Source organism: Adiantum capillus-veneris, chromosome 14 (genome assembly GCF_014529385.1).
Source record: "Adiantum capillus-veneris isolate H3 chromosome 14, ASM1452938v2, whole genome shotgun sequence".
NCBI lineage: Eukaryota > Viridiplantae > Streptophyta > Polypodiopsida > Polypodiales > Pteridaceae > Adiantum > Adiantum capillus-veneris.
In genome coordinates, this window is record NC_140944.1 from 147,984,633 (window position 1) to 147,997,149 (window position 12,517).

Genomic DNA, 12,517 nt, shown 5'->3' on the forward strand with positions numbered 1-12,517 from the left:
GTCGGCATGACTCAAAGTGTACATTTATATTGTACACTTTTCATTTCATTTAAACATCCAATGTCAAACATGCCCAGTGCCAAAAAGAGAGAGAGAGAGAGAGAGAGAGAGAGAGAGAGAGAGAGAGAGAGAGAGAGAGAGAGAGAGAGAGAGAGAGAGAGAGAGAGAGAGAAAGAAGAAGAGAGTTTTATCGTCGTAGGAAACTATCCCAAGAGACCTTAAAGACCTAGCCGACGAGCAGTTGAGAGAGAGAGAGAGAGAGAGAGAGAGAGAGAGAGAGAGAGAGAGAGAGAGAGAGAGAGATGCTACTGTAGACAAAAAAAAAAATTACAGTGATATTGTTAGTCTAATATAGACCAAAAAAAACACACACGATGATATTGGTAGTCTAACGTCGTAAGAGACTATCCCAAGAGACCTTAAACATCTAGCCGCCGAGGAGCTGTTGAACGAGAGAGAGAGAGAGAGAGAGAGAGAGAGAGAGAGAGAGAGAGAGAGAGAGAGAGAGAGAGAGAGAGAGAGAGAGAGATGCTACTGTAGACAAAAAAAATAAAATTACAGTGATAATGTTAGTCTAAGAGAGTTTTAACATCGTAGGAAACTATCCCAAGAGACCTTAAAGACCTTGCCGATGAGGAGTTGAACGAGAGAGAGAGAGAGAGAGAGAGAGAGAGAGAGAGAGAGAGAGAGAGAGAGAGAGAGAGAGAGAGAGAGAGAGAGAGAGAGAGAAAGTGTAGCCCGCAAAAAATCGCAAGATGCTAATATAGTCAAAAACATAAAATTCACGATGATATTGTTAGTCTAAGAGACTGTTAACGTCGTAAGAAACTATCCCAAGAGACCTTAAACATCTAGCCGTTGAGGAGCTATTGAACGAGAGAGAGAGAGAGAGAGAGAGAGAGAGAGAGAGAGAGAGAGAGAGAGAGAGAGATAGATTTTATTATCGTCCTCAGAGGTCAAATATGACCTATGGGACCAAAGTTACATGTGATGTAGTATGTGTATGGCTGATGAGTGACTTTCGATGCTCCAAAATTGTAGTGATGAGAGTCGCAATGGAGAGCCCACACTTTGGCTGGGAGAGGAAAGTGTGTAGGTCTAAGTTATGGCTGAAAATGTGAGAGAAGCATGTTCGGATGTGACCAAAAGCTGAGCACTCTAGTAGTGTGTGGTACTCAGACTCTCGAACTTGCAGTGAGCATAATGTGCACAATCGATTTGACTCTTCTCCATTGCCCCAACGCCCTATCTCGCATCGCAGGAAATGGGAGCTAAGCCGAATCGCTGCAATAGTGCGTATCGCGGACAAGGGAATAGGCTCAAGCATGTAAGTGTGAGTACGGTTTCCTCTCTCAGCGAAGAACATGGTTTTGTAGTTGGGGGCAATATAATGTATGAAGCGTGACCCACCGGATTTCTCCCAAGCCGTAATACATTGGCGTTGTAGAAAAGCTTCATTCACTTGAGAGTCAATTGAAGCATCATGTAGCAAGTGTAATGCATCCCATCTCCCAAACCACTTCTTTATGTCTTGCATCCATCCCGTGCTCAAGATCTTGCTTTTATGCGTCTTTTGAACTTTTTTGCTTGCTTCCCATGCAATTGTAGGAAGTCGATGTGAGGGGTTTTGACGCATCTTTATCATGTACTCCACAACCCTTTCCATGCCTATAACCTCAATTGGAAGAGATCCCGACTCAAGAAGTAGGAGCATATATGGTGTTTGTGTCTTAACTTGGAGAAAGTTTGTAAGAAAACGCTTTTGGACATTCTCAAACTCTTTCCAAGTAGACTTTGAGATGCTCCCGCCCCACACTTCAACTCCATAAAGAAGAACCGGTGTCACCAATGCATCAAAAAGATACTTCTTGAGAACCCAACACTTGATGTTTCCCGCATTACACATGTTCTCAAATGCATAATATGATCTCTTTCCTGCTTCCAAAAGACGCATAGCACATTCATGCCACTTGTGATTGGATGGAACCTCAAGGCCAAGGTACTTAAAGCTCTCAACAACTTCAAGTGTCTCATTGTTGTACACAATGCATGGCTTCTCCTTATGGTTGGTTTTCACAAGCATAACCTTCGTTTTGGATTCATTTACAATCAGCCCACTATGCAAGCAAAAGTTCTCTAGGACAACCATAAGCTTTTGTGCATCTTCTAAAGTGTGTGCTAGAAGCAATACATCATCCGCATACAACAAAAGCATGATTACCGCATTGCAAATAGTGACCTCTTCAATGCCTTCTTCTTGCATAAAGTCAAGTACCATTTGTTCCAATTGATCGATGCATAGACCAAAGAGATTTGGTGACAATGGACATCCTTGTTTAACCCCAATAGTGCTTACAAAAATTTCTGAAATTTCTCTTCCCATGCGCAATTGACAAATCACCTTCTCATAGATTCGAGAAACCGCAAGCATAAACTCACTTGGCACTTGGAGTTCTTCCATCCTTCTCCACAAATTGTTACGTGGAATCATATCAAAGGCTTTCTTAAAGTCCACAAAACAACAATACAATCGCTTGCTTTTCAACCGAATTTCCTCCATGAGAACACGTTAATTGATCCCTAGATTTTCATCAACAACATCATAGTACTGCATAATAGATGAGCAACCTTCATCACTAAAGGAAATATGGTTTCTCAATTAAAAAGGCAATGCAGAAGTTTTACGTTAATTGACAACATGGAATTATTTGTTGCAGTAAACCGTACAATTCAGCAACATGCACGTGCAAAATGCTAGTGTTTTTTGTGCAAACATCGTGCACAGAATGGTGGTGTGTTGTGGAAAAAAAACCATACATCAGTATGGTGTGGAGTTGGCACAATTCTCCACATTTTTTATAATACCGTAAGGAATGTGCCCTTCCCCCGCCACTTTTATCCCCTCTAGTGTTGAAGGGGAGCTTATGTTTTTCCTCTAGTGTTAGAGGGGCTAGTTTTTTTAGTAAAATCTTTTTTTTTAAAAATGATGATAGTTTGTTAGCTTTGCTTTCTTACATTTGGTTCAAGGAACAGCATGCACGCAGTATTTTTTAAGAAAGGACTAGCATGACCACTAACAATATCATCATGAAGTACTTCAAAAAAGTAATTGGCAATAGTATAATCGAAAAGCCTTAGACTAACAATATGATCATGAATTACGCAAGATGCACACAGACTCCCTCTCTCTCTCTCTCTCACACACACACACACACACACACACACTTGGAGGCAGCTAGAAAATCGAAAATCCTTCGACTAACAATATCTTCGTGAATTATACTTCCAAAAAGTAATTGGCTATTGCTCAACAATATAATCAAAAATCCCTAGACTAACACTACCATTGTGATTTTTCCTTTTTGTCTATATTAGCATCTTGGAGGATTACAATGTACATTCATTGATGTGGTCAAAGAATCTCAAGCAACGAAGAGGACAAGGAGGGGTAGCATGTATGGTTAAGAAAGGATTGAGAGATTTTGTATCAATTGTGAAAGATGACAAGTACAAACGTTATGTATGGCTGAAAACTATGACATCAAAAAGAGCACCCATTTTTGTAGCCAGTTGCTACATTCCTCATCATGATTCTCCCTTTTATGCTTGCATGGATAGAGATCAACCATTTTCTGATTTGGAAGAGGACATTGCTTATTTCAAAGGTGAAGGTGATGTTATTGTATTTGGGGATATGAATGCTCGCACAAAAACATTGCAACATGATACTCAACAATTTGATATGCCATACATTTCAAGGGAGTTGGAGGAAGTTCACTTGTATGATCGTACTTCAATGGATGAGAAAGAGCCGGATCACTATGGAAAGTTACTTTTACACATGTGTAATAGCACGGGTATGCTCATTGCCAATGGTGTATCTTTGTGGAGTGGAACCAATGGATTTACATGTAGGAGACATAATGGGGATAGTGTGATTGACTATATGCTACTCTCTGAACCCATCATGTATCGCATAAAGAGTTTTATGTTTGGTCAATGGACCCCGGAATCCGACCATCGCACCTTATGTATTGACCTTTCATGTGGAGAAGCAACTAAGCATGATAATGTCAGCCAAAGGAAAGAGAAGTTATCACTATGTATGGATTTCAAATGGGCACCAATGTACATTGAATGGTTGAGCAAAAACTATGGATGACAAAGCTTCAATGTGATGCACCATTGGAAACTAAATGGGAAGCTTTCAAGAAAGCTATTTGTTCTTGTGCGGAAGAATGCTTTTCCATAAAGCATCTCCATGGTATCAACAAAGATGGATCACGCAAAAGGTGGTTTGATAAAGAATGTCAAGATGCTCGAAAGTCCTTGATAAAGCTTGATGCAACTATGGACAAAGACAACTATCAAAGTCATTTGCATACATACAAGGCATTGATTCAAAAGAAGAGAAGAAGATGGGAAGTAAAGCAACAAGAATTTCAAGTCCAAGAAAAGGCACATGCATGTGGAAGATTTTGGAGAAACATGAGGGGCAAGCGGGTTGATAATTTTGGTAACTTGAGTCTAGTGGATATGTACACACATTGTAGGCAATTATATGAGCAAGCAAATGCTGAAAAAATGCCATTTTATGGTTCACTCCCATGTATGCCCTCTTTTTTTACTATTGAGGATGTATGCGATGGGCTTGAAAAGTTGGCCACTCGCAAAGCGGGAGATCTTCAAGGTATCAAGCCGGAGATGATCAAATGGACGGGAGATTTTACCCATGAGTGGATGTGTGATATGTTCAACCTTGCACTTCAACATGGCATGCCTTATGATTGGAGTACTAATTGGGTTAAGCCTTTGCATAAAGGAGGGGATGTAAAGAATGTAAGCAACTACCGGACTATAATGATTGGGTCTCTTATGGCAAAGTTGTTTGGGTGCATAATGGAGATGAAACTGAGTGATTGGGTTGAAGAGAATGACAAGCGTGCAAAGGGACAAGCGGGTTTTCGTCGATGCCACAACACCATTGATCATCTTGTCACTAGTATATTGTTTACTATCATCAACTTATAGTTCCAAGTTTAGAGGTCGTTTTTTTTGTGTGCATATCAATTTAGGGTATTAAGAATAAAAGTGAACACTTTTTTTTCTGTGTGCATATCAATTTAGCGCCTTAAGAAGAAAACTGAATTTTATTTCTGTTGTTGAGTAGATGTAAAGGACTGTATGACTCTCCAAAAGCCTGATCACTTCAACATCAATCATCCTCTCGATTGCAAATGTCGTACTCTCCCATTCCTATATGACACTCCAAAAGCCTGATCTCGTCGACATCAATTGTCTTATTGATTGCAAATGTCGTCATCTCCCATTTGTGTACATCCAGGTGCATCTTGATGTATTGTACGATTTACTGCAACAAATAATTCCATGCTGTCAACTAATGCAAAACTTCTGCATTGCCTTTTTTTATTGAGAAAAAACCATATTTCCTTAACACTCTGCCATTGGTTAGTGATTTAGTGATCAAGGTTGCTCATCTATTATGCAATACTATGATGTTGTTGCTGAAAATCCAGGGATCAATTGATTGCTAGTATATTTTTTAGTGTTATCAATTTTTCGTTCCAAGTTCAGAGATTGTTTTTCTGTACATATCAATTTAGGGTTTTTTCTTGTACATATCAATTTAAGGTATTAAGAAGAAAACTGAATTTTACTTCTGTTGTTGGGTAAATATGAAGGACTGTATGACTCTCCAAAAGCCTGATCACTTTGACATCAATCGTCCTCTCGGTTGCAAATGTCGTGCTCTCCCATTCACCCACTATAGTCACCATCCCTCATTTGTTTCCTTGTCTTTAACTGTAAAATTTACCGCACACCAAAAGCATGATTACTTTGACACCAATCGTCCTCTCGATTGCAAATGTCGTTGTCTCCCATCCAAACACACTGTGGTGATTGCGTCCTTTTTACACACCCCCCATTTTAAACTGTAAAGTTGCGATTAGTTATAGAACTCCATTGTTTAACTTGGCGACTACAAAGATCCGATCCCGTTCTACAACATTGGCTATCATTTTGACCCCCCACATGTCGTTGCGCCTAACCGAGCCACTTTCTGTTAGTTCCCATTGTAGGAGCACAATTCCCATTAGTTGTGACCCTTAGCACGCCATCCAATGTGAAACAATTGCACTTCCTATTAGTTTGTACGTGGAGGGCCGTCGTCCTAGGTTACGAGCATCGATCTTGCCCAAACATATTGCACTGCTTTATCAACTATTTGATGTCATTTACAAAATTCATTTATACACACTAATTTATTCAATACAATACTGGTCATTGATGCAAGAAATGTAGCTCCCCTTTTGAGCTGTGAAGTGATAAATTCTCTCGCCAATACATCATAATGTCGTTTGAATGGTTGTAGGTAAAATGCTTCCCGATCAAGCAATGCAATTTAAAAAGAGATTACGCACACAATTAGTGCGTGTAGTGGATGCCCTCACATTAGACGAGATAACAACAACCTTGCGAGATGAGCGGCGCTTGTAGGCCTTGCTCTCTGAAGTGGTCCGCTCAACAACCTCGAAGTTTGAGGACGCAGATATTAGTGACGTGCAGCATCTTCTCTTTAGTAATGTTGGAGACATGCCAAAATGCGCTATCGACCTGCGAGCTGACTTACCAGAGGGCATACAAATGGAGAAATTACAACATTGGTATAACTGCTGGAAGATTGAAAAGAAATAATCCACTCGCGCAAGGAAAATTGACACATAGAACACCTTCAGTAAGAAATTGCGGAAGGAGACCCTTCAAGATAGCAGAGGATCGATGTCTAGTCTGCATATTCAGAAAACTGTACTGAACTCATTTTGCTCTATCACCTTGGGCATTCCATTTGAGGCTATAAAACGAGGAAGGAAACTAGGATCTGGGTCATATGGAGACACTTATGAATGCAATATCGAAGGGATTTCTTTCCTTCCGTCCAACAATGTGTATTGCTGTAAGGAATTCAAAGGTCAAGCAAAACAACAATTCAAGTCATTCGCAATCGAGAGCAGTGTTGACCTCAATCACCGAGGTATTGTGCGTGCTCTTGCACATACAATTCAATCACCATGGATACTTATATTTCCTTATTTCAATGGATCTTCCCTTGGCGATTTGATGGAGTGTGTGCCTACACCTTTTGGAAGCATCAGTGAAATTGTACTTGCGATGGGTGATAAAAAACACAAAAAACCAACTGAACTGGAGTTGCAGCAATGCAGGCTTATCATCAATCATGCTTCATCTTTGATTCATGCACTAATAAAAGCTTTGGCATTTGCACATGAGAATGGAGTTATTCACAATGACCTTCACCCTTGGAACATTATGCTAGACTTCACTAGAGAGGGAGTACCAAGAGTAGGCATTATAGATTGGGGTCTTGCCCTTCGACCACCGTATGAGAGAAGACCAACAAATATTCGTAAGCCAAAAGAGCATGCCAAGAGGCCTTGGCGAGCAGCCGAACTACTGAATACCTGATCTACATGCCCTTGGAGCAAATCAACCGATGTATATGCACTTGCATGGGTCATCAATCAGCTCGGTATTTTCTGCAACGAATTTTGTGTGTATTACAAACTTGACTTGATGAAAACAAGTACTGCTATAGAGGTTGAATCCATACAGAATATAATCAACAATGCCTACCTTCTGGAGAATCCGTCTGAAAGAAAGACGCTCGCTGATTTAGATAAAGATCTATAACATTTGCATATGCACCCCGAACAATGCTTGCGTCCCATCTCTGAAATGTGTATTTCTTTTTCCCACTGATCCTAGAAAATTTATTGCAACTACCAAGCTCTTTTTATTTATTGAGCTGAAAGTTCCATTATGGTTTGCAATAGTTCTTTGAACATTAATTTGTTGCCTACCTCCATTATATTCATCCCTTCTACTTCTTTTTTTGTCGTCCAATTTCATTATATTAGTCCCTTCTAATTTGAATCGGACTAACTTGTATCTATACTGTTCACAATTGCATTTAACTGTAGGTCTTCTCAATGGCAATCGCTACTATGCTATGTGGTACCCGCAAAAGGCGCCGTGAATACGCCGCTTTTCAAACTATGAATAGACGAAAAGTTCTACTCTGTCCTGTTGCTTCTTCATGGTTTAATGTGCAACATATTTATGAGGTTTGGCAAGAAGAATGCAACATCACAGCTCGCAACATTTCCATTTGCGGAAGTTGTGGCATTTGCAACCTATCAAAAAAAGATACCCACAAGATGGTCTTAATATCACACGCAAGAAGCTAGCAAGTGCAACCTATGATTGCAAACAATTGCAATGCATAATCTCAAAGTGAATTGAACTTGCTGTTCTGCTTGCTTGAAAAGTTCACGAGCAAGCAGTGTTGTCATCTTGCAACCCGACTACATACAAGCCATCCTAAACACAAATCAACTAATTGTGCAACTCCTTACCGTCATCGATGTTACAATCAGCGTCACAAAAACAGAAACTGCGGTTGCAAAAGGCTTGCTTGATAGAAGATCGCTACTCGACAATCCAGTGATCTGTTGGTTGACAAAGAAAAACATGTCTCGGCCAACTTTGTTACTTGCAAACACGCCACTAGCAGCAGTGCCAGCATACAACATAAAGAATAATCCAATTCTCAAGAAGTACCGGTGCATCGGTGAGCAGCCAAACAAAAGAACATCTATTTGTATTCTATCAGCATCGGCTATACAGATTATTGTAAGGGACCACTCAGAGAACAATCCATTTGAACTTATGCAACAAGCAAAAGCACAATGTGAAATTAGCATATTGCAAAATTTGTTTAGCACAACAAAGAGAACTGCATTTACTGCTAAAGACAAACATGAGTTTGGTTCCATACAAACACGTGATACCGCTTATCTAAGCAAGCGGACAGTAATTTTTCAATACAATGGACTTCCGTCTCATGAATCTGAAGTGCAGGATATTACATTAGAATCAGGGATATTCCCTTTCCTCTTTCCCACAGGAAAAGGAAACTACCAAGGAGAATTCGACTTCAGTGAATACATTAGAATGAGAATTGGAACTTCCTTCTCTGTATACACATTGTTCAAGCCATATTTGCTCATGATGTACCAATTGAAACAAGCTATCATGATTGAAACTCCACAAACAGTACATTTTTACAAAGGGATACTGCTACAAACGAGCACACACCACGACATCTACACATGATGCAATGAAGCATATTATTCAATACAATCTCCCAGCCACAATGCAAGGTACTCTGCCATGGCATCGACGAAACTTGAGAGACCTCATAACAATGGTGGACACATGGGGACTACCACATCTGTTCTTGACATTCATTGCTGATGAGGTTTTCCAAACAAGATGGCAAGAAGTCATCACAATTGAAAAACTTGCTCAAGGCTACAACCAAGACTTTAAGTGGAACGATTGCCCTGTAGAGTGTGCAACACTGTTTCACCTTCGCTTGCACGCTTTCCTGAATAAACACATCATCAATGGAAGCAACATACTTGGCCATGTCGACCATCACATGGTGCGCTACGAAGTGCAAAATCGAGGCTCACTGTATGCACATGTCATACTGTGGATCTCTAACGAAGATTTGTGCCGAGTTACAAATGAGATTGCCGCATACATACCTGCAGAATCACAAGACACCTTCACCACCGAGCTGCGAACCCTCGTTACCACAAAACAGATACACAGATGTAGAGACTCTTGCAAAGTCATGGGATCAGCTAGAGTGTGCAAATACGGATTTTCTTTTGAACCACAGTACAACACGACTTCAACTATGGATGCCTGTACTGCTAAATGGATTTACTACCGCCCTGGGTATGACCATCGAAATGTTGTCCCGTACCATCCCACAATCTTGCTCCTATGGAAGGCACACATGAATATTCAAAGAGTCACAAATTCATCTATATCGCATTACCTTCTCAAATATGCAATGAAACCAGAACCCCTTGGAAAACTGAACCTCTCCACAGATGATGCAGTAAGGCTTGGACTTCACGGCTTGGACAAAGTAAAGCTTCAACTAATTGCAGCCTCTGTATTATCAAAGCCAATATCTACGACAGAGGCAGCAATCAACTGTTTGAAGATTCCAATCATCACAAGGAGTGAACGGGTTGAATACATCAACTCCTCTCCACCATCACTACAACAGAGGTTGCTATCTCGTAGCCAGACTATAGTCATGCATCCAATTGATTTATATTGTGCAAGGCCCCTTCATTTTGAAAATATGACATTCTATGACTACCACAGAAGATAAAAAATTCTGAAGCCACACGAACATACTCCTGTACTCAGTTTCCGTGATGCGTACAACAACAGCATCATAGAGAAACAACGCCTCGTTAGATTTACAGAGTACGATCCTGGCCATCAAACAGAGGGATTCTTCTTCAATGTCTTATTGCAAAAACTTCCCTTTAGGAACGAGATAGAACTTCTATCACCAACCAACACACTCTCTTCTTACTTCCTGGAGTGTAAAATCCGTCGGATCATTCTTCATGATGAAGACTTGGAGATGTACATAAATGAGCACACCCAACACAATATGCTCATCTCTGAAAATACAGGACACACTTTAAACCTCATAAAACAAAAGTTCATCCTCAATCGTGAAGATCCACTCACTTGTACAGTGAATGACACAGTTGAACCAGGAGTATCTCAAAGTCGTGCTACAATGCTGAAGCTACTGCAAGAGTTCGCTGAGACTAACAATGCAGCTCTGAGCTCTCAACAGCAAGAAATCTTCGATCGTATATCAGGCCTGAGTAATGGCCTCCATGTCATTACAGGTGTTCCAGGATGTGGAAAAACATTCCTCATAAAATTCTTCACCTCAAGCTTCATAAAAAATAATAAGACCGTTATCCTGACTGCATCAACTGGAGCAGCGGCCGCTCGCCTTAGCAGCCTTGCAACCACAGTCCAGTATCAATTCAGGATCCCTTGTTCTAAGCAACACTTCCCACAAGCAATTCATCCCATAGATGAAATATTTGTCGCTATACATGGTGCCAACGTCATTATCATAGACGAGATATCAATGCTAACGAGTACAATCTTCAATATGGTCGTTCGCCAGATAGTTAACATCACCAATGGAACACTCCTTCACCCATTCACTCAGAAGCTCATATTGCTTTTTGGGGATTTGGCACAACTTCCTCCAGTCTGCCATCACCAGGAGCCATTATGCCATGTTTGCAGTATACAAAACTCAGCTTACATCGCTGCAGCCACTACCCACAACATGACCTTCTCAGTTCGCCATGCTACAGACCCCACTTACGTCCAATTCTTGGATACGATCCGTGTCAAGCAACCAACAAAACAACAAATAGAAGAAACGTTGTCACAGTGTGTAATTAATGAAACTGAACTCCTGCGAGTAATCGATGACGCTACTACACTGATATGTACTCATAGGGAAGACGTATATAAGTACAGCAACTTGATTCTGCAAAAGTCTTTCTCGGCATCTGATATTGTTGCCATTCCATTGAAGACCAATGCTCTTGACGAACCATTGCTGCAGGAATGGCTCAAAGACAAGGCATTCCATGAGATGGACAATACTGCAATTGGGGATAGATGTATGATTACAGAAAACATTAACTTGGCTATGGGTGCTGCGAATGGATCCACCTGCCGTATACTTTCCTATTCATACGACTGTACCGGTCAAGTTGCTGCTATAGAAGTAATGCTACTTTCCACTGATACCACCATGACAATACGAAGGACTAAACATGCTACAAGAGCAATCAATTGCAAATGGTTCCACAAAAGCACATTCCCTTTGTCACTCGCGTACGCAATCATTGGACACAAATCTCAAGGAGCTACGATATCAAAGAAAGCCATCCTCATTATAAAACAAGCTTTCGCCCCAGGATTGGCATACGTCATGTTCTCTCGAGTGACAGAAAGACGCCATCTCAAAATATTGAACATCCCAACCCCAAGGATGTTCTGGCCGGTTAGTAGAACACTCCCCCAATGATTAGATATTTCCTCACTTGTCTTTAGACATTTCCTCACTTATTTTTAGACATTTCCTCACTTTTTTTCACAAAAAAGTCCTCTAGCTCTTTCGGTCTTTCATCTCGTAAGGTGCATGGACTACACAATCAATTATTTGACGACAGTTTTCTTGACTGCAGATTTTCTTCATAGCAAGTAACAACCTCCAGCATCTCCTCATGGACACCGATCAGGTAACCATTCCTCAAATTAATCTATTTTATAGCTAGATTTTATGCCATTCAATATGTACAAAACTCAACCATCATATTTCTCTTTCTCTATCATTCAGATATTTGATAAATTCATCAATATCGCAGCTACCTCAAAACCAAAAAACAATTTTCTGCATACCCATCTTCAAATCAAATGCACCTAGCAAATATGCCTGGCGAGGCTCCGAGTGCATTCATCGAAGGGTTCCGCACGACTCAGCTCCTCCACTCATACA

The 12,517-nt window shown here is 40.5% G+C and overlaps 1 protein-coding gene and 1 pseudogene across 1 annotated transcript; both read left to right on the forward strand.

Annotated features, from left to right (window-relative positions):
- Positions 1-6,801: 6,801 nt before the first annotated feature.
- Positions 6,802-7,506, forward strand: LOC147443328 (uncharacterized). Its single transcript, XM_086529495.1, has one exon. It carries the CDS (start codon positions 6,802-6,804, stop codon positions 7,504-7,506), a length of 705 nt encoding a protein of 234 aa, XP_086385621.1.
- Positions 7,507-10,720: 3,214 nt separating this feature from the next.
- On the forward strand, positions 10,721-11,741 carry LOC147443329 (uncharacterized; annotated as a pseudogene).
- The last annotated feature ends 776 nt before the right edge of the window (positions 11,742-12,517 follow it).